At 58.4% G+C, this 22,138-nt stretch overlaps 1 protein-coding gene across 2 annotated transcripts in view; it reads right to left on the reverse strand.

Moving 5' to 3' along the window:
- Positions 1-277: 277 nt before the first annotated feature.
- SLC7A10 (solute carrier family 7 member 10) overlaps positions 278-22,138 on the reverse strand; it is a 29,127-nt gene continuing 7,266 nt past the window's right edge. Inside the window, exons 2-12 of one of the 2 annotated variants that reach the window (XM_004474407.4) lie at positions 14,867-16,824; positions 6,332-6,536; positions 4,362-4,513; positions 4,033-4,158; positions 3,812-3,965; positions 2,565-2,688; positions 2,375-2,478; positions 1,928-2,024; positions 1,628-1,777; positions 840-1,017; positions 278-621 (exon numbers count right to left, since the gene is read on the reverse strand). In XM_004474407.4, coding sequence (XP_004474464.2) covers positions 491-621; positions 840-1,017; positions 1,628-1,777; positions 1,928-2,024; positions 2,375-2,478; positions 2,565-2,688; positions 3,812-3,965; positions 4,033-4,158; positions 4,362-4,513; positions 6,332-6,536; positions 14,867-15,017 — 1,572 coding nt within the window. In that variant the 5' untranslated portion in view covers positions 15,018-16,824 and the 3' untranslated portion in view covers positions 278-490. Of the gene's footprint in view, positions 622-839; positions 1,018-1,627; positions 1,778-1,927; positions 2,025-2,374; positions 2,479-2,564; positions 2,689-3,811; positions 3,966-4,032; positions 4,159-4,361; positions 4,514-6,331; positions 6,537-14,866; positions 16,825-22,138 lie in introns of those variants that run through there. The other variant, XM_071209205.1, reaches the window with a different exon arrangement.

Raw genomic sequence — 22,138 nt, forward strand, 5'->3', positions numbered from 1 at the left:
TCTGTGATGATTTATGGGAATCCCTGGCCTCTCTGGGGTGGCTGAGCCCTAGACTGGCATCGAGGGGCCTGGGTGAGGGGCAGACCAAGCCCCTTCACAATCTCCATGCCCCTTGGGGCTTGAAGTGACCCCAGGAGAGGGGGTACCCGGGTAAAGCAACAAACCCCCAAATGCAAGAGAAGAGGCATCTTCCCCAGCCAACAACAGACATGCCCCCTGCGCCCCCGAGGCATGCCACTGCCAGCCCCCGTCTGTACCCAACAGGGACGCACCTGGACACAAGCAAACAACCAGCCCTGATTTATTTATGGACCTTTTCAGGAAGAGCTAGCAGGGCAGTGCTAAGAAGCCACATCTCCAGGGCTTCCTTACGACAGGCCTCTAAAAATCCTATTGCTTTTTTTTTCCAGAATTTTTTTTTTTTTTTTGCAAAAACACCCACTCAATAAACATGTAAACAGAAACAGCTGCTTCGGTCTCCACAAGCATCTCATTGTGTCTTCAAGGGCTTGTCCGAGGCGGGCAGTGGGGAGGGCTGGCAGGGGCCGTTCTCCTCCTCCTCGGGGGAGCTCTGGGGGTAGACCACGAAACACAGCTCCTGGCCCCAGCGTGTCATCGACTCTGAAGACAGACAGATGGTCCTCGGGGCCTGGCCCTCCACCAGCGGACACCTCCCCCACGTGGGGGCCTCCAGGGAGCTGCTCCCTCTGCAGGTCGGTGGCATCTTGGGGAGCTGTCTGGTGGTGGGGGGCGCCCTGGGCTGTCACCCCAGCTACTGGGAGCCCTGCGGTAGGTGGGGGGTGGGGGAGGCATCTCCAGAGCCTGGCCGCCCTGCTCACCCGTGAGCCTGTGCACACACTTTGGTTTGCTTCTCCAGAACACCCCCAGGAAGAAAATGGGAACTCCAGTGAGGATGATGATGACTCCGACCCCACAGACCATGGGCTCCGAGATGAAGCTGAAGACCAGCAGGAAGGCCCAGAAGACCAAGTACGCGACAGGGACGAGCAGATTCACCTGGGGAGAGCCCGCGTGAGCGCCGGGGTGCGGCCCCACCCCCACCCCGGGGGCCTCCCTTCCCTGGCCCACTGCCAATCCATGGGACAGTCTGCCAAGTTGCTGGGGTTCATCAGAGTTTCACTACTCCCAGCTCCACCCGGCCGTGTGTGCGGGTTCCTGGACTGGACCTGGCTCACGGTCTCGCGGTCGGTTTTTGTCTTTTGGTGTTCCCCATTTCAGGCCCCGAGTGTTTCTGAGGCTTAAGGATCTATATGCAAAAGGGTGGACTTTTCTTTGAGCGCAGTTCACAGTCTTCTGTTTCTGTGCGGGTTGGCTCCCGGAATCCCCGCTCTGAGCTCTGTCGCCGGCCGCCTACGTGCTCTTGAGCGGGTTCCTTAACCTTGCTTGGTTCACTTAGCACATCTGTGAACTGGGAGTTCTACACGCGCCCGCCTCATGGGGCGCCATGAGGATGAGAGCGTCAGTGCACGTGTGGTCCTGCACGCAGTGAAACCTGGAATAGCGTGGCTTCTGCCACCTGCCCCTATCCCCGGTGCCCTAAGCTGGCAACGGGGTGGGTCTGAGAGCTCTCGGCACACTGGCCGGCCCACCCCACACCCGGCCTCACCTTGATGGGCCTGTGGAGCGCCGGCCGCCTCCAGCGCAGCACGAGCAGGCCCAGGATGGTGACGCCGTAGCAGAGGTAGTTGATGAAGGACACGTAGTTGATGAGCGTGTACGTGTCTCCCACAAGCATGATGACGGCTGTGGCTCCGCACTAGGAAAGCACTCGGGGCTGAGGGCAGGCCTCCCACCTGCCTCCTGTCAACCCTGCAGGCGGCTCAGGGCCACCCTCACTCAGGCCGGGAGGTCGGGGGAGCCCCGGCCCCTCCCCGCACCCCACTGGCCTAGGGGTCCCCCAACTTACACAGACAAGGAGGGCAGGGATCGGGGTGCAGCGTCTGACGTGGATCATGGCCAGCAGGCTGGGCAGGTGCCCTTCCCGGGCTCCTGAGAAGCACAGCCTGGGGATGGGGACAGAGGGGGTGGGGGCCATGAGCCCGGCCTTGGGGCCTTCCCACTGGCCAGAGTCTGTTCATCAGCTCTGGCCTCCTGTCCCTCTTGAGCTGTTGCCTCCAACCTCCTGCTCCAGGGCCCAGCAGCCCCACTTTTGGGCAGTTCTTCCCTTCATCTAGCCTACCTCCCTCTGGCTTTCTTTACTTCCCCAGACTTTTGTTTCTGAGAAGGTCATCGTCCTGGCTTCAGGTGGGCTTCCTTTAGCTGTATTTCATGTTCTCTGGTCCCCTGCCCTGCTGGCACACACCAGGACATCTGCCTCACCTCCCCATAGCCACCCTCTCCCCAGTTGGGGTACCTGGAGGAGGTGAACAGGTAGCCGTTGATCCCTCCGAAAGTGGAAAGTGCCACGGAGACAGGCATGACCCAAGAAAAGTAGCCCAGCAGCTTCTCCCCAAAGGTCTGAGCGGGCACAGAAGAAACGCCATGTGTGAGGCTGGGGTAAGGGCCAGGGCAGGGGCTGGGAACCAAGCAGGGCCCCCACTCACCACAGCCACTGCGTTAGAGGCCAGCAGCTCCTGTGGGGACATGGCAGTGAAGTAGGCGACGTTGGTGAAGGTGTACACGAAGGTCACCAGAGGGATGGAGATGAAGATGGCGCGAGGTAGGTTCCTGTGGGGGGAGTATTGGAATGTGTCTGTGTCGGCCCCTTGGGGTGGGGGGAGCAGGGGTCCCAGCAACAGGCTCTGAGGCTCCATCTCCTTTGTCCTTAGGGGCCTGGGGCCAGGAAAGGCACTGGGCACTGCTGTCTGCCTCGCCCACCCCAGCCTGGGCAGGCGGCAGGAAGTGTGGCTACAGGGAGGGGGTCACGTGGCGCCTGGAGGGCAGGGAGTAACACCCATAAGGAGAAAAGTGCAGCCAGCCAAAGTCAGCCTTGAAAAGCACCCACCGGGAAGCAGACTTGGCCCAATGGATAGGGCGTCTGTCTACCACATGGGAGGTCCGCGGTTCAAACCCCAGGCCTCCTGGACCCGTGTGGAGCTGGCCCATGCACAGTGCTGATGTGCGCAAGGAGTGCCCTGCCACACAGGGGTGTCCCCCACGTAGGACTGTGCCCTGTAAGGAGAGCCACCCAGCGCAAAAGAAAGTGCAGCCTGCCCAGGAATGGCACCGCACACACGGAGAGCTGACACAACAAGATGACGCAACAAAAAGAAACACAGATTCTCGTGCTGCTGACAACAACAGAAGCTGACAAAAGAACACGCAGTGAATGAACACAGAAAACAGACAACTGGGGATGGGGCGGGGGTGGGGAGGGGAAGGGGAGAGAAAAAAAAAAGCCTCCACGGCGCCCCCAGACCCCGTCACGGGCCCTGGCCTTCCCTGGGCCTCCCCCAGCCAGTGGTTCTTGCAGCTCCCGCTGTTTCCCGTTTCTCTGGCTTAGCATCAGATGGAGTCAGAGCTTTAGTTTTAGAGAACATGCCGTGGGTTTCTAGTCCTTTCAGACCAGCGCAAATAGGTGAATCCATTTACAACAGTACAGGAAGCTACAGTATTTCCCAGGCCCAGAGAGGAGCCGGCTCGTCCGCACCCACGCAGAACGGGGCTGGGCTCAAACATAGCCCCTTGGGGGCCGCAGGGACCCTGCCCGCGCATCGCTTAGACTGCCTGAGCCCCAGGGGGCAGCGGGTCCTCTGAGAGGCCGGGTCTCCCCTCTCCAGCTCACAGCCCTCCCACCCCCATGGCCTGACTTCACAGCCTCGACAAGGGTCGGGGGTGCTGCCCCTCTCACTTCCGAGGGTCAACCAGCTCCTCGGTGACATAGTTGAGGAAGTTCCAGCCGCTGAAGGCAAAGGAGCCCTGGAGGAAGGCCAGAGCCAGGTGACCCACGGAGGGCGTCATCCAGAAGGCGAAGGCGTTGCTGGGCCTCAGCTCCTCGAAGCGCCCTGAGGGGCAGAGGTCGGGGGTGAGCCTCGCTGCCCAGCCCCGTGCACGCCCCCAGCCCGGCCCTACCTTGGAAGATCTGGATGAAGCCCACGCCGATGATGAGCGACAGGGCCAGCAGCTTCCCACCCGTGAACACGTCCTGGATGCGCGTGGCCCAGCGCACGCTGGAGCTGTTCACCCACGTCAGGAGCACTGTGGGACAGGTGCTGCTGGGCGGGGCAGGGGGCGCCCGAGGCCTACACCCTCACGGCAGGCCCGGCCAGGGCGCCCGAGAGCAGCACCCCTCCCCCACCCCGCCCCACATGGCCAGAGTGCAAGGGCCCCGAGCCCTGAGGCCGGCTCTGGGAGCTGGGCACCCCCAGACCTCCCCACGGGGTGTGGGGGTGCGTGCTCACTCAGACAGGCCATGGAGAGCACGCGGGAGGCAGCGGCCGGGGGCACGCAGTTGGGGAACACGGGCTGCAGCACGTAGTTGGAGAAGGTCATGGAGATGACGGCCAGGCTGGTGGGGTACATGATGAGGACGGCGCTCCAGAGCAGCAGGAAGCTGGAAGGAGCCAGGGCCGAGTGACACGGCATCCGGCGCCCCTCCCGGCCCAGTGGACCCCCGTGTGGGCAGCGGGCCTGGGTCCCCACGGGCCGGAAAGGGCGTCAGGCTAGGGAAGACGATCTCACTGCCCTATGTGTGGACCATGTGCACAGGGAAGGCGTTCAACACGTTTAAACATCCGCAGCGCTGCCCTTGGAGCTTTCTCACGCCTGCCAGGCCCTCTAGAGCACAGGCTGTGTTCGGAGCTGGGGTCGCGGGGGTAGGGGGACAGCCCCACTATCTCGTCATGGGAAACCCTTGGCATGCAGGGACCAGAGAGGAGCTGCGGGCTTGGGGTAGGGAGTGACCTAGGCGCCTTCTGCCTCCATGTCGCCCTGTAAGGGCACTCGGAGGGGGCAGGCTTCTGTGCTCAAGGCTGCGAGGCCAGAGCTGTTCCCAGGGGCTCCGCCTGCACCCAGGGGGGCCTGTCCTTGGGGGTGGTCTGCCAAGGCTTGGCCAGCCCTCGAGGGTGGGGCCTGCCTTCGCCAGGGTCACCAGGACCTCTCGTGGGGCCCTCGTGGTCCTTGCCTTTGCACTGTATCCCTGCTCCCCTCCCTCCTTTGGCTTCTGGGACACTCTGTGTTCCTGCTGGGGGCACCCCTCTGCTCACCCCACAATGCTGGCTGCAGCCACGGTCCCGGGCCCTCCTCCTTCCCACCTTCTCCCAGCTGTTCTCTCCAGCCCCCCAATGTGATTCTTCAGCTTTCTCAGCTCCAGGCCCTTGGAGGACCCTCAGCTCAAAGGCGAGCCCCACAGGGTATGCACGCCCTGCCGGGGCCCCAGGCATGGCCCCTGGCCCACGTCCCTCAGAACCAACTTGGCATACTGCACCCTGGACCTTTCCCTGGGGCTCCAGACCCCCCACTCGCACCCTGACTGTACACCTCAGTAACTCCTCCAGCTACGGAGCCTCTGAAACGGGAAAGTGGATGTCGGCCCGCTGTGCCCACGCTGGCTCGCATCCTCCCGGTGCAGGCTCCTAAACGACTCTGGAATCTGCCTGTGCCTCTGCGCAGGCCCTGGGCACTACTCGTCTGGATGAACGTCATAGCTTCCTGTCCCTCTGCCCCGCCTCCTCTGAGCCAGGAACCTGACCTCGTCCCAGGCCACCATGCCTTGGCCTTCCTCACTGTCGGCTGAGAAAAACTCTCCCCTTCAACCCAGCCTTGGTTCCAGCGCGGTTGTCCTGGGAGCCTGCCTAGGTGGCATGCGGCCCATCCTCTTTGCTCTTGCGGTGTCTGTCACATTTGAACGACTGTCTTCCCACTGCCTGGGAGCAACTTGAGGACAGAGATGGGTTTTTATTGCTGCCTCCCCAGCCCTTGGCACGTGGTAGGTTCTTGCCAACGAATGAAGGGGTACAGGGGTGCTAAAGGAGACTTATTTAGGGCATGTGATGGGAACATCATCTCCCCCACTGCCTGGGGGTTTACTAAACACTAGGCCCCCTCCTTGCCTGGATACTAGCCTTCCCTAGTGGGTTCAGATTGGGCCCCTACACCCATCAGTGCCTGGGTGGGCGGTGGGGCCTCACGGGCTTCCATTTAAAAGGGGACACAGAGAGGTTGAAGGTCTGGCTGGAGTGTCCAACAGACTCCAGTCAAGTGGGGTGGGCACTGGTGCTGCTCACCCTAGCCTTGGAAGGCTGCCCACCGCCTCCTCCTTCCCTCCATCCACCCAGTCATCTAGGAGGCAGCAGAAGGAACGAGGCCCAGAGCCCAAGCAGCCGTCCTGCTCCAGAGAGACTGCCCCTGCCCCGCAGGGCCCCGCACTCACCCAGCCAGGCCCCCGAAGATCTCTGTGACGTAGGCGTAGTCCCCGCCGGACTTGGGGATGGCGACTCCCAGCTCCGCGTAGCAGAGGGAGCCCAGGGCAGTGACGCCCCCACCCAGGATCCAGACGAAGAGGGCCAGACCCACGGAGCCCGAGTGCTCCAGGACTCCCTTGGGCGAGATGAAGATGCCTGAGCCGATGATGTTCCCTGGGGTGGGAAGATGAGGGGCATCAGGCCAGGCCTCGGTCCGCTCTGGGGCCCCTTGACAGCCCCGGCATCTTGGGGCACTCTGGGGGCTGCAGTAAGGAAGGGAGCTGGGGAGGCTTCGAGGAGGAGGTGGGAAAATGCAGAGGCTGCTGGGCCCTCATCTCCCATCATCCCTGGGCCCAGTCCCTGGGATGGCAGATGACACCTTGCCCTTTCGACAAGCCCTGTGCTGAGTTCTTCCTCCCCCTTATTGCCTGGAGGTGGAGCGAGCACAAATGCGGCAGCTCAGCCTCCGGAGTGATGGCAGAGGGCAGTCCCTCCTATGTGTTCCCGCCTGGCCTGGCTCAGGCCTCCTGCCCCTGGACAACCTCCAGCCACCTGTCCTCCCTCCAAAGCTGGCCTACCAAAGCAAGACTTTGACTGTGTCGCTCTCCTGCTCCTTATTTTTTTTAAAGGAGGTACTGGGGATTAAACCCAGGTTCTCATGAGGGAACATGGGAAGCAGGCACTCAAACACTGAGCTATATCCGCTCCCCAGTGAGAACTGGTTTTTTTGTATGTTTTATTTTTAGGCGGTACTGGGGATTGAACCTGGAATCTCATACATGGGAAGCAGGTGCTCAACTGCTTGAGCTACCTTCACTCCTTTTCCCTTGTCCAAAGTCCACAGTCCTGGAATGGCTCAGGGAGTAGTAGCACCTCCTCCACGAAGCCCTCTGTGACTATGCTGGGTTTGGGCTCCTCGTCCCATTTCACAGCCCCTGCAGTTCCTTGGACCCTACTCTGTATTTTGCCACTTGAATTTCCATCTTCCCTTTCCCCACCAAGGACCTCCTTCTCCTAGACTCATCCCTAGCCTAGAACCCAGGCTGTAGACATAGATCCTGAAGAGACCTTATTTCCTGGCACCATTAAAATGTTTCAGATCCTGGGCAAGGGCCAGTGAGATAAGGGAGAAGAATTGGTGGATTTTCAGTTGGTCAGCAGCCACTGAAGCAGAAAAGGGGTGGGCAATGGCAGGCTGGCAGAGGGTGTGACCTGGCCCGAAGCCTGGACACAGACTGCCACTCCCCCACCCCCCAGGGCAGCCTACTGCTTACAAACAGGGGTCACGGCTCCCAATTTCAGGAATGCAGTGGAAAATCCTGGCTGGGGGTCAGGAAACCTGGGCCCATCTCCTGCTCAGGCCTGCAAGGCCCTGCCTGCTGATCTCTCTGCCCTCGTCAGTCAAATGGGGTCACTGAGAAGTTTAAATGAAATACAGTGTGTGAGGCCCTCAGCTCATTCCCAGGTGTATCCAAGATGTGCTTTGCAACTCCATTTGAACCATGCTGTGTGTACTCTGTGACCTCCCCACTCAGCAGCGAGCCCCCCAGTACCTAGTAGTGCTCGATATATACCTACAGGGTCAACTTGTTGATGAGAAAATGGCCTGATGCCCCAGAGGCCTCGATGCCTTTGCTCGAAGAATCAACTTCCTCATCTGTGAAATGGAGCAGCTGTCCCCACTCAGCCCTCCCACAAGGGACCCTGAGGAACAGAGGGGTAGTGGGCATCCAAGGTCAGGATCAAAGGATGGGCAGGTGGGGGGGTGCCCCCCTTGACTCAGGATGCCTGGGAGTGGAAAGGCAATGTGCCTCCTCTGCACCCCAAAACAATGACACACTCAGAGTCAAGTGCGACTGCACAGCAAATTCCCAGGATGAGCCGGACTCTGGAGGTCCATTTGGCCCTGAGCTCCCGGGTGGTTAGGGGCGGCGGCAATGCTCCGGGATGCACCCATGAGCATGATTCAGATAACATCACGGGGAGTTGGACTAGGGCCCACCTGTGAGGAAATAACCCCAGGCCCTGCAGGTCACATGAACCAGAGTCAACCTGCCGGGACCTGGAGAGGTGCACGGCCCCTGCCTGCCCCACCTTCCAGGCTGGCTGGTCAAGGACACGGCAGTGGCCACCAATCTGCATTCATTCCTTGTCTGTGGTGCTACCCCCCACCCCCGCCCCCAGCCGACACAGATTTCCAGTCTGGACAGTCACGGTGCCCTCTTGGCTTTCTGGTCACATCCCAGGAGCCCAAAATATGTCCAGATAAGGACTAAAGGATTCTGTCCCCGCCCCCCAGAGGTAAGCTATGCCCTCAGCCTGTTTCCAAGGGGAAAGGGGCCGCTTTTCTCATCTGCCCCGAGGGATCCAGGACCTGGGTGGGCTGCTGGCTTCTAAAGAGCCTTTGAGTTTGCTCCATCCAGCAGGCAGAGCCTGTGTTCTTAGGACCTGGTGGAGCGGAATTTGCCAAAAGCCAGTGAGGTTGGAAGCCAGGGGGAGGTTGGGTGGCCTTGGAAGGAGCTGGGTGCATTCAGGAAAGGGACGTCCAGGGTCTGGAGCCACCTCCCTGTGGAGACCCTACTGGGCTAGGGGATTCAGCCTGGCTGGCCTCAAGGGCAGTGCCCTCTGGGAAGCCCCATCTGGCAGCTCCAGGGCTGGGGGCTAAAAGGGACACATGGCTACTACGCGCTGGCTGGGGACTCGGACACTGGGCTTTGGGACTAAGGCTGGGGGCCCAGTATTGCTTTGGGCACGTGGCCTCAGGCTTTTCCCTGAGGAAAAGTTCAGGACTTTTCCCCAAATGGCTCAAAGAAACACGTTTGGGAACAGGGCTGGATCTCCTGGGCCTGGACAACCTCCAGCGTCTGCCCCAGGGCTGTGCTTCAAGGTGGCCGGAAACCCCATCTCTGGTTGCTGGCTGCTCTTGGCAGGTGTGGAGCAGGTGGGGCAATGCAAGGAAGAATGGGGGCAGTGGGCTTGGGCCAGCTGCAGAGAGAAAATGGAGGGGCGGGGAGCTGAGGACCGGAATGGGAACTCCAGCGCTGAATGCTTACAGGAGACGGGAGGAGGGGTGCCGGGGCTGCAGGGGTGCCGTGGAGGTGCTTGCGCCGCTGCCGCCAGGGGTGGCGCTGGGCTCAGGGTGCTCCATCAGCCCTGCCTGGCGGGGTGAAGACAGCAGTGGACGAGCCTAGCCGTGGGGGCGCCTGGGCTGGGGGAGGAGAAGGGGCGGGGTCTCAGGGGGACGTGGGGTGGGCAGGCGGGACTTCTGAGCGCCTGGGTCGGGAGAGGCAGCTTCTGATGCCTCTGTGTTCCCGTCCACCAAATGGGGCCGCGGCTCCCGGGCAGGTGTTGAGGATGTGAGGTCCGCCTTGAACCTCCCCCTGCCCCCCCACCCCGTGGCCTGCACTGGGAGGTTCTGTTGTTGTTTTTTTTTGGTATCACATTGAGATGTTTGGCCTGATGGGGTTTACCCGGCTCCGCTGAGGAACGAAGAAAGGGCCATTGTTTCCCGGAGGCCGCTGGGGTGCGCGCTGACCTATTTCTGGGAGGCAGCGGCGGAACAGGGAGGTCGTGGGGGTGGTTGGCGGGGGTCGCGCGGCGGAACCATCCACCCACCCGTGCTGTGTGTGTGGGGAGTGTGTAGTCTATTTGGGGACGGTGGCAAGGAAGCCCATCAGGCCAGCCACTGGGTGCCACCCCTCAGCCCGAGAAACACATTCAGGAGCCACTCTGTCGTCCCAGCCCAGCGCTGCCCTTCCGGGGCTCAGTGTCCCCATCTGCCAGGCAGGGCCCCTGGGCTGAGGGGCAGCTGAGGACTGGCCCAACCCTGGCATTGGCAGAGGCATGGCATGTGGTCCGAGAGAAGCCCCCGGCCCCCACTGCGGCAGGGCCTCTCCCCGGTTCACTGGCCTCGCTCAAGCAGCACTTCCCCAGGAGGCCTTCCTTGACTTCCACCTTGGCCCTATCACCAGGACCCTGGCCTACTCCCACCGTGCCTGGAGGAGGCCAGGAGGCAATTCCTTCATTTGAAACCCTGGGCGGATCCTGCATTCCAGCGGCAGAGTCTGTGCTTGAGCCCCCCCAAAGGGACCAGGGATCCAGGGGGCATTGCTCGCCTAGCACATGCCTCACCCACCCTGGCCTCTCCCAGCGAGTGTGGCCACCACGGGGCGTCCTCCTCTCACAATGGTCTGACGAGAACAGAGATTCCTGGGGTCCCTTGCTGGGAATGAGTCCCAACACCTCCCGCTTAGGGTCTGATCCCAGAGAGCGCCGTGAAAGAGTTCTCAGTTCCTGCCGGTAGGCCTGGGCAGGGGTGCTTACTAGTTGAGAACTCCCAGATAGGGGTTGGAATCCTGGGGCCGCCAGTGTGGGCAGCCTTGGACAAGATACTTCACCTTTCTGTGCCTTCTCGTCTATGAAAAGAGAGAACCCCCGTGTTGCGGTGATTCTGTCCACGACCCTCCGGAGACCCCAGGAGGCACTCATGAGTCTCACTACCGTCATCTTCCTTGGAGACACCTGAGGCCACCCAGTCTGACCTAGGGACACCTGTCCTTATTGCCATCTAACCCCATGGAACCCACCACCCTGGGGTCAGCAGCTGTAGCCCTGGCCCAGAAGGGCCCCGCCCAACACCCTGGACGAGACAGGTTGCTGCCTGTCCCCTGTGATGAGTGCCCTCACCGTGAGCATCTGGGAGGACTGACTCGCCTGCTGAGGTCTTGGCAGGACCCCAGGGAGGTGAGTGGAGACACTTCCAGGATGGCCGGCATATACCTCTGACCTAAACCACTTCCCACCCCGACAGAGGGCATGAGCCAAGTGTGGGGCCCTCTGTGCCTGGCCCGCTCAGCTTCTTGAGCCCAGACAGCCCCAGAAGAGCTGGTCCACTTGGCCTGCCTCCTGCCCATCTCCAGGCTGAGTCTCGCAGAGGTCACTGATGAGCTCTACCTGGCTGAATCCAACCATCAAGCCCAGGCCTCATCCTGCTCGACCCATCAGCTATGCTTGGCAGTTGCTCGTTGCCCCCTTGTCAGCCTCTGGGACCCACTTCACCCAGTCTTTAGCCTCTCTGGCTGCTCCGGCTCTGACTTCCTTGCTGGCTCCACTTCTCTCTCCTGGCTTCTCAACAGTGGGTGCCCAGGGCTCAGGCCTGGGGTGGCTTCTCTCCTCTTTCTGCACTCACTCCCTTGGAGACCTTATCCAGCTCCCTAGCTGTAAATACAACCTATCTACTAGAAACTCCCAAGTTATATCCCTAATCTAGACCTTCAGGCTAAATGAAACCTGTGTATCCAACTAACTCCTCAACAAGCCGGCACCTCAAACTTTACATGCTTGAAACAGTTCCTGGCTTTCACTCGCCTTTCCCCAAACCTGCTCCCCTCACCAATAAGTTGCAAATGTCCCCCCAGCTGCTCAAATGTCCCCCCAGCTGCTCAGGCCTAGACCGTGTGTCATTTGACCTTGTCATGGGGTGTGGCCTCTTTTTCTGCCACACCCCGTGTCCAGTCCCTCAGCATATCCCCCGGCTCTACCTTCCAGAGCTGAACATCCCCCTCCACCACCGTCACCCTGCCCCAAGCCACATCATCGCTTGCCCAGGGGAACGCAGTGGCCTCCTGATGTGGCTTCTAGCTTCTGCTTTTGCCCCCATGGCCTCTTCCCCAGAATGAGCCCATGAAACTGTAAGTTATCTGCCAGCCCTTTCTGCTTGAACCCTCCCACGGCTCACATCTCCCGAGAAGGAGAAGGCCTTGCCCAGGGAGACCTGGTCCTACTCCCTGACTCACCTCCTACCACCCACCCGTCTGTCCCCAGCACTCTGTGGCCTCCTTCCTGGCCTAGTTCTCTCTTCTTTGCACTGATGATGACCCTGTTCTCTGTACGTTTGGCTGGTTTTTCTTGCTTAATGTCTGACTCCCACCCTGGAACGTCAGGAGGGCAGGGATTGTGTCTGTCTTGTTCCCGGTTGGGTCTCCAGTGCCTACAGCAGTGCCCGGTATGTTGTAAAAAGCTCAGTGAATATTTACTGAATAGATGAGCGAACGTGTCCAGGGCTGGCTGGCCCTCCCTCGCTCTCTCTGTAGGTGCACCTGCCCCCGACCTTCGGTTTTCTCGTCTGTAAATCAGGCCGGGCTGAGGCACAGAGGAGTTCCTCTGTGAGATGATGTCTCGCCAGGATCATGGTGAGGAGGGGCTGGGATTCTGGAGGTGTCCGTCCTCGGAGCAGCCCAGCCACCCCCGCCCCCGAGGACACAGACAGGGGCCTGGCTGAGGCTGGATGAGGAGGTGCTGGGCCTAGAGAGACCCCGACTCCCTCTATATACTTGTGCTGACCCATGAACCCCTGGGTGAGCTGGAGGCTTGAGTCAGATGGAGAGAGTTGGGGAAGGGATGGCCTGGTCAGCAGACCCAGATGTGACCCCGCTCAGCCAGGACCTGGCAGGCTGCCTCCTTGGGCGTGGAGCGGGTGAGGGAGCTGGCCGAGACCCCTGTGTCAGAGACCCTGTTCACTAACTGGTAACAAGCAAGGAGAGACGGTGGAGCGGGATGGAAATTTCTCAAGACTTCTACAGTGAAAACATTGCTTTGGCTGTGACCAGATTCCTGGGGTACTGGTGCAGAGGAGGTGGGCCCACCCAGGGCAGTGGATGGAGAGGGCGTGGGGCCCTAGTCTCCTAGCTCAGGCCCTGCCTCTCCATACTCCTTTCCTGTCCAGTCCAGCTCCGGCCCTGCTGTCATCCTCCGACGCTCCTCCAGCCAGAGCGCTAGGATCTCCCCTCTGCCCTGGGCTGGGGCTTGGGTCACTGGGTTCTAACCTGAATCATCCCCACCCATGCTTTGTCTCGCCAGCTCAGCCATCGAGTGTATGTGTGTGGGGGGCCCTAGGACAGCATTGGGCTGAAGGCAGGGGAGCTGTAAGGACAGAACCGGGTCTGCAGGGGAAATTCTCAGAGTCTGCCCTGGAGAAGGGGCGTCATGGCGAAGCCACCACCGCCAAGGCCCTCTTTTGGGGAGAGAGAGGGGCCTGGCAGTCTCCCCAGTGGGCTGTGGGCAGGGGGAGGGCAGAAGTACAGCCCGGGAGTAACTCTCTCTCCCTGCACCTGCCAGCCCCCTCCCTGCACTTGGCCCCAGCCATGGCCAGCCTCTTGGCCCCATGGCCTTTCCATGAGTTTCCCCTTCCTGGGGGAGTCGGAGCTGGGGCAACTCTCCAAGCAGACCCAGGAAGACAGCCAGGCAGGGGTGCCAGGGGCCAGATCAGGACCAGCTCCTGTGAGATACCGTTAGAGGGGCCAGTGGGTGAGACCGTGGAGCCTCCTGCCTGGGGCTACGTTCAAGGGCAACTTGGGGTGCGAGTGCAGGAGCGGCCAGACCCCAGCCCTCGCCAGGACCTCCCAGTGTGGGAGCAGAGAGGAGGAAGCCGAGACCCCAGGTCTGCCCTCCTGAGTCTCCAAGCTCTCTCCCTCTTTAGGGGCATGGAGGTGGGTGGGTGGTGGATGTCCGAGCAGCTCCCACTGGCTGGGGCAGGGGCAGGAGCAGGGGCAGGCTGGACAGGCAGTAGGGGGAGGGGCAGTCAAGGCCTCCGCCATGCATCTCCCCACTCCTGTGCCTCCTGGAACACAGTAGACAGAACAGGCCCCTCCCAGGAGGGGCTCAGAGGCCCCTGGGTGGACACAGGCTGGGTTACCCCAGTTCCGAGCTCTTGGCTTGGGGTTAAGGGGGAAAAAGCCAACCACCACTTTTGCTGTCCCCAAGCCCGCTGCCCACCCAGAACTCCCATGAGACGTGACACATAGACTCATTCACGGGTGGGAAGCTGGGGCCAGAGGGCCACACGATGCCAGGGCCGGGATCCCCGCCCAGGTGGCCTTCAGCAGGCTTATGTGCCACCCCACCTCTGGCAGCCTGTCCCTGCTTGCCCACCCTCCCGGCTGGAGTCCTGCGGCCAAAACCTGCCCTGAACCTATCTTCCTCTGGGCTGGCTCTACCTGTCCAGTCCACCCTCGGTCCCTCCTGCTTTCGAAGAATAAATCACCCGGTCCCTTCCCACAGGAACTCAGCCTATGCCACAGCCCAGGACTCAAGGCCTCGGCTAGGACCTACTGGCCTGGCCAGACACTTGCAAGGCTCCTGTTCTCAAGGCAGGGCCACAGGCATTACCCCATTTCACAGATGAGAACACCGAGGGCCGCTGACTTGCCAATGCCTCGTAGCCAAGTAAAGGCAGGGGGAGGAGTCCAGGGGTGAACAGGACCCCAGCCTCCCTGACGGGCAAATATTGGGGAGGCCTAGGGAGGTGGGAACAGGCAGCTCTGTGATGCTGTGTGGGCCCCAACAGAGCACCCTGCCAAGGGAGAGGCCCCCTGGTCTGCCCGCCTGTGGCCCCACTGTTGCCAGCGGGTAGGAGGCCCGGGAGGGGGCACCCCTTGTTCCCAGCAGCTTGCTCCCCCATTCTTCCTTTGCAGCCCTGGCTCCCGCAAGCCAAAGGCCCGGCTCACCGATGATGATGGTGCAGGCGCTCACCAGCCCGATCTCCTTTTTGAGCGTCACTCGCTCCGAGGCTCCAGGGCCGGGACCCCGGCCGGTGGAGGGCGAGGGCGCAGGGCCAGGGTTCCCGCGCCCGCTCGGCTGCTGCGTGTGGCTGGCCATGTCTCTGTCCCGCCGCGTCCCCGTCCCCTAACTGGGCCGTCTGTCCCGCCGGCTGCCAGTTAGTCCGTCCGTCCGTCCGTGCCCGCGCGGCCCTCGCTGTCCGGACAGCGCCCACAGGCGGCGCATGCGCTGGCGCGGGGCCCGGGACCCGGGCCCTGGGCTGAGGGGACCCGGGAGGGGCGGAAGGAGGGCCGGCCGGCAGCCCCCTCCCCCATCTCCCTTAAAGGGAACGCCCCTACCCCACCCCCCGGGTCCCGGGGAAGGGAGGAGAGGACTTGGGGCAGACCTAGGAAGGACTTCCTAGTTGAGCGAAGGAAGGGGCTCCGCCGCCCGAGTTCCAGCCATTCGTGGGATGGGGGAGGGGCAGGGAGCAGCGCTCAGGCAAGCCCGTCCCTGTCCTCAAGGAGGCCGAGGAACCTGGCAATCAGGATCACTGTCCGTGCTCGGAACCCACTGGGTGCCAGCGCTTCAAAACTCCTTAAATCTGGCAGGTCGTGCGTGTGTGTGTTGGGGAGTGGGATGAGGCATTGGGTCCATTCCGCCAAGGAAAGCCGAAGCCCAGGGACACGTAAAGATCACCGAGCAGGTGGCAAGGCGCGGTGCAAACCCTTTCTGCCGCCTCCTGACTCTAGGCGGCGATGGCCGCGAGCGAGATACCGTTCTAGGGTGGGTGCAGGCTGGACCCACAGTCAGAGGTCTGGGGAGACGGGGTCGGAGATGATGCCGGAGCCCCCCACCCGCACGCGGAGGGGGCCCAAGGCCCTGTGGGAGTCCTGGACGGGGCTCTGCCCAGCCTCCCCTTGCCCCCGCCCGCCGGGCTCGGGGCTGCGTCTGGAGAGCGGTCTCCACTGCAGACGGCTGATTCCTCGCCGCGGGCCAAGTCGGGGTTTCGCGGCCTAGAACTCGGGTTCTTGGCGCGGGAAGCCTGGTTCCTGATCGCGGGCTCAAGGACGACAGGGTCCCCTAGACCGCCCGGGAATCCCCGAAAGGAAAGCCGTGGCCCTTGACGTCGCCGAGGGGTCGGGCTTGCAGGGGGGAGGCTGCCTCCTCCCGGAAGCCGTCTTGATTGCGCAGCCCCAGCCAGCGGGGCAGACACGGGGGGCCGCGTCGGGGCCACCAGGGCTGCGGGCGGGGCGAGCCTGGCACGGTGAGGCCGGCGGCGGAACAGCCTTTGTCCTTTCCTGGCGGCTGCCGCGCCGCGCCGTCCCCTGCATGTGGATGAGGCTGCTTCGGGCGCGCGGTCCTTCCCCCCAGCTAAGTCGCTCGCGGCGCGCGGGGGCCAGCGCGGGCTCCGACGGCCGCGGGGCGGGCCGGGGGTGGGGCGGGGGCTAGGGGCGGAGCCTCGAGTGGGAGCCCTGCTGGGACTGGAAGCGGGGGCGGGGAGGAGCGGGGCGCCCCTAGGTGGACGTGCTGCGGCCAGGCGAAGGGGGAGGCCGCTCGGCAAAGCTGCAGCCCCTGCGCGCCCGTCGGAGTCCCGCATTCTTGGCGCCCTCGGACTCCTGCCCCAGAGACGCTGTCGGCGGCCGGCTTTCTTAAAGGAGCCTCGCGCGGGACCGGGGCGCACCCGGCCCGCCAGAGTCCTGGTGGTCGCGGGTGGTGGGGGACCCGGCCTCGTCGACCAGCTGGCTGGAGTCTCCGCACTCAGTTGCTCGCGCATCGCTCGAGTCCAGCAGGGGTTCGAAGGGGCCTGCGCCCTCGCAGGCTGGTTGCCGAGGGGAGGGAGTGACTCCATGGCTCCACGTGGGAATACGTCCTGTTGTCCGTGCACATAGCCCACGAGGTCATTTTGGTGGAACTGAACAAGAACCTACAAACGCCATTGGATACAGAAGATCAGTAAGGTTGGTTAACAATACCCAAATCAATCAATGTAATTCTCCCATGTTAACAAGGAAAAAGAAAAACCGTAGGATTTTCTCAGTAGATGCAGAAAACACTTTCATGATTTAAACAAACCAAAAACCTTTAGCAAACTAGAAGCAGAATGGACCTTTTTAATTTGATAGAGTGCTTTACCAAAAACAAACATAAAACACACACACAAAACAAAACAAAAAACCCAACACAAGCAACAACCCCCCAAAACAAAAACAAAAACAAAAACAAAAACCCAAACCACATCCTCCAAAACAAAAAAACTCCAGCTAACATCATGCTTAATAGTGAGGTATTGAACTTGTTCCCACTGAGACTGGGAAAGAGAAATAATGTCAGCACAGAGTGTGTCTATGCAACACTGAACTGGAGATCCTAACCAGTGCAATAAGGCAAGAAAAAATAAATAGGTGTGAGGAAGAAAAGGAAGAAATAAAACTGTCATTAACATAGGAGATGATTGGGTATGTTGAAAATTGAAAAACTGTCTACAGGTAAACTTAAAGGTGATAAGTGATTTTTAGCAAAGTTCCTAGATACAAATTCAATATATAAATACTAGGTAGAGCAACAATTAGAAAATGGATTTTGTAATTGCATAAAAATCAAATAAATTGAATGAATATTACACACAATTTCTGCCCAGAAAACTACAAAACATTACTGAGAGAAAATTTTAAAGACATAAATTAATGGAGGTATATAATATGCCCATGGATTAGAACTTAAGATGTTGATTTTCTTCAAATTGATCTATAGATTTAATGCGATCTCAATCAAAGTCCCAAAGGTTTTTTTCCCCTCTTTGGTGAACCTTGATAGGCTCTGATGGGAGCCTGGCTGCTGCCCAAGAATCTGGACATGTGCACACACCTGGAATGGGGGTTGGCCTGGTCACCCTTTCCCCAGTTCACTTTTCCAACCCAGAATTTCCAGGACATTTTAACCCTCTTCTAAAACTTTAGAAATTTGTAAGAAGAATAACAAGCTTAGAGGTCTAGGTGGCAGTAATAAAAACAGCCTGGTGTTGGTTCAGGGATGAACATACTGTACAATGGAACAAAACAGAGCATGCAGAGACAGACCCATTTATCTATGGCCTCCTGATTTATGATGACAAAGCTAACCTTTCAGAGCTGTGCCAAAAGAGTGGACTTTTCCATAAATGGTGCTGGGCCAGTTGAGTATCCACATTCAAAAAAATGACTGTTCATCTCTGCCTTAGATTGCCAGGGCTGCTATGACAAATACCTCACAAACTGGTTAACTTAAACAACAGGAATTTACTGCCTCATGGTTTTAGAGGCTAGAAGCTCAAAATCAAGGCGTTGGCAGGAGCAGGCTTTCTCTGAAGTCTGTAGAGTTCTGGTGGTGGTTGCCGGCAAGCGGTAATTCAGTCTCTGCCTCCCTCACATGGCTACCTGTCTTTGGTCTCCTCTCTGACTTCTAATACCATTGTGTACAATTTCCTCCCCTTCTAAGGTCTTCAGTCAAATTGGGTTAAGGCCCACTTTAATTCAGTTGGGCCTTAATATCTTCAAAGAACCTAATTACAAAGCGTTCACACCCCCAGGCCTAGGGGTGAGGACTTGAGCACGTCTTTGGGGAAGACATGATTCAGTCTACCAGAATCTCCACTTTACACCATATCCTCAAGTCAATTCCAGGTGGATGGTCAATGTACCTGGGAAAGGTGAAACAACAGAGCTGCTAGAAGACTGGGGGAGGGAATAGATTCATTTTCTTGAAACGAATGCAAAAAATACTAACTATGGGAATCCTGTATTTTATATATGATTGTTCTGTAAACCCACAACTTCTCTTAACAACAACAACAAAAGCACTGTTAAAAAGTGGAAAACTGTGCTACATTAAAATTAGAAACTTCTGACACTCAAAAGACATGAGATAGAGAAAAAATAAGGCACATACGGGAGAAGATATTCCAATCCATACATTTGGCAAAAGACTTGTGTCTAAAAACTGTAAAACCACTACAAAGCAATAGGAAAAGGAATTTAAACAGGCACTTCACAAAAGAGGGTGTCCAAATGGCAGGTAAACACATGAACAGGTGCTCAACCTCATTAGTCATGAGGGAGATGCAAAGTAAAACCACAATGAGGTAGCACTGCACCCTCCACCAGAATGGTGAGGCACACTGCTGGTGGGAGTGTACATTGGTTCCACCACTTTAGAAAACCACTTGGCAGTATCTCTAAAATCAAGCACCATCTCTAAAGGCCTATGATATAGCATCTTCATTTTTATTTTTCTTAGACACCTCTTCGGCACAATCTCAGATTCTCTAGGTTCAGCTGGCTGGAGCCCTTAGTCACGTTTATCTACAACTCAGAGTACCTCTGGGCAGCACCTCTCTGCTGCCCATAAGGCAGGAGATGATGGGGAACTAACCTTACACTGTGCATTTGTAAGCAGAAATGCAGATGAGTTAACACACCCTGGGTCTATTCTTTGACCATGGCCTACAGGACCTGTGGATAAATTCTTCTACTTTCATCATCCCAGACGAACTATTCTGAATCATTCATTATAAAGGTTTTTGGGAGATGACCTCACAAAGTCCACGGTCATTTGCCTTTGGTATCCAGTGGTAGACATCTCAGAAACCCATCTCACATTGGCTTTCTTGCCTCCCCTGCCTCCCCCCACATACTCTTGATTCCCTGGGATTGCACCCCCTACTTAAGAATGAACACTTAGGGAAGAAGTTGTGGCTCAACTGATAGAGCATCCGTCTTCCACATGGGAGGTCCAGGGTTCAAACCCAGAGCCTCCTGACCCGTGTGGTGAGCTGGCTCACGTACAGTGCTGCCGCACGCAAGGAGTGCCAGGCCACGCAGGGGTGTTCCCTGTGTAGGGGTGCCCCATGCACAAGGAGTGCGACCTGCGAGGAGAGCTGCTGTGTGTGAAAAAAAGCACAGCCCGCCCAGGAGTGGTGCCGCACACACGGAGAACTGACGCACCAAGATGACACAACAAAAAGAGACACAGATCCCCAGGGCTGTCTGATGAAAATACAAGCGGATGCAGAAGAACACACAGCGAATGGATACAGAGAGCAGACAAAGAGGGGGAAGGGGAGAGAAATAAATAAAATAAATCTTGGAAAAAAAAAAAAGGAATGAACACATAAGCTTTTGCCTCAGGCTCTGTGTTCTGGAGAGCCCCGGGCTAAGCTACACTTCCAGGTATAGACCAAACAGAAGTACGCAAAGGCACCGAAGAGGCATCTACAGTATTGTTCCTAGCAGCTCCACCCTGGAAACAACCCAGACAACCACCCAAGTAGAATGGATAAGTGCAGGGAACATGCGCAAGTCCTGAGTTCTGCACTGCGAAGGCAGAGGGAAACCACCGCTGTGCTACGGCGTGGCTGGAGCTTGAAACACAACGGGGAGCGGATGAAGCTGGACATGAGGACATTCTGGATGATTCCATTTATGTGAAGGTCTAGGGCAGGGAAAATGCATCTATGCTGTTAGAAGTCAAGACAGCGGTTGAGTGGAGGAGTAAGCACTGGGGAGGGGTGCGAGGGGACTCGGGGGTCCTGGTTCAGTTCTATTTCTTGATCTGGGCACCAGGGACCTAAGTGTGTCCAGTTTGTGAAAATTCATCAAGCTGCACACTTACAATTCGTGCTTTATTTTGGGGGTTTGTAGGTTACACTTTCCCAAAAAGATGACATGACACAGATGCTGGGCAGGGACCCTCCTTCAACCTGCTTGGCGCTCCTGCACCTTTTCCATACTCAGCCTCTTCCCCTTCTTCCCCATGTTTCCAGCCCAGGTGTCCCCTCTGACTTCCTCCTTGGGCCCCGCCATCCTGACCAAACTACCCCTTGTCCGCGTCCCAAGGACGTCCTTGCCGCTTGTTCTTAGGGACCCCTCTCGGCTTCCGTCTCTGGACATTCCTTTCTCTCCTCACCTGCCCCGGCCTCAGTCCTGGATTTCCTCTCTCCTTCTGCATCCTCCCTGGATCTCCCTCTCCCCATGCATGTCCAGCCCTAACCCTGGAAGGCCTAGGGCGACAGTCCCAGGGAGACCCCCCCACACCATATGCCTGAATATTTAGAAGTCACTCCTGGGTGCGTTCTACATACAGCGGCCGGGGAGAGCGGGAACTGGCTGTGCGGAGGCTCTGGGGTGTAAGCACTTGCCTGGGGTGGGGGCTGGCCTGGTCACCCTTCCCATCAGCTCACTTTTCCAATGAGGTTTCCAGGCCAATATAATCCCCTACCCAAACTTCACTACAGAGTGGGGGAGTGTAGAGGAACTGCAATTATGGGGACCCCGGCTGCCTGCACACTCTGCTCCATGATCTGGGGTGGTCGACTTGAAAGAAAGCACCAGCGCTACCTCTTTCGCTGGCTTCCCAGGGAAGAGACTGTGCTCCCCCTCGCCCCCTCCCTGCTCTTATCCCAGCATCCTCTGGCTTGGGGGGAAGGGGCATTTTCATGACCCCCTTACCTCTCCCATCATTCACCTTTGTCCAATTAGTTACCAAACTTCAATATTTTCTTATAACACTGAAAATTTGAAAACGGGTACTGGTGACATTTTGCTCTCCACTCCAAGGTGGGAGGTCCATGGCAGGTCTCCCTCCTGGTCTCCAGCCTCCATGTCTGCTGCTTCTGGAATGATCAAATGAGCCCCATGATCAAGCAAGGGTACCTTGCTCCCTATGCCCCTTGGGTCTTAAAATGTCACCCAGAGACCTCCCCCATGTCAATGGGACCCAAATCCTCTTCCCTACACCCAGAGCTCTGATTGCCCCCCAGCTGTGTCTCTTCCCTCCCCATCTTTCTGCCTCCGCCCTGATGCTCTCCACCACCCACCGTTTACTGGAGGCTAACAGCCTCTTCCCAATCCCAGCATTGCTCCAAAGTGCAAATCTGTTCCCTTACCCCCCATTCTGCCCCAAAATGTCCTTGCTGGCTCAAAACAACCACAGGATTTTTTGTAGGGGGACCATTTAATTCATGATCAAACTGGAGCCCTTTTGAGAATGAAAGGGGGCATGATTGACACCAGGATGACAGGTGGAAGCCAGGATATCTTGAGCAAGCTGGGATGGGTGGTCATCTCCCTCTTTCAAAAATTTAGTTTATTTTTTAGAATTGTTGTAGGTTTACAGAAAATCATGCAGAAAGTACAGAGTTCCCATTTACTTCCCAGTTTTCCCTATATTAATATCAGTCTGGTACATTTATTACACTTGCTGAA

Source organism: Dasypus novemcinctus, chromosome 18 (assembly GCF_030445035.2).
Source record: "Dasypus novemcinctus isolate mDasNov1 chromosome 18, mDasNov1.1.hap2, whole genome shotgun sequence".
Lineage (NCBI taxonomy): Eukaryota > Metazoa > Chordata > Mammalia > Cingulata > Dasypodidae > Dasypus > Dasypus novemcinctus.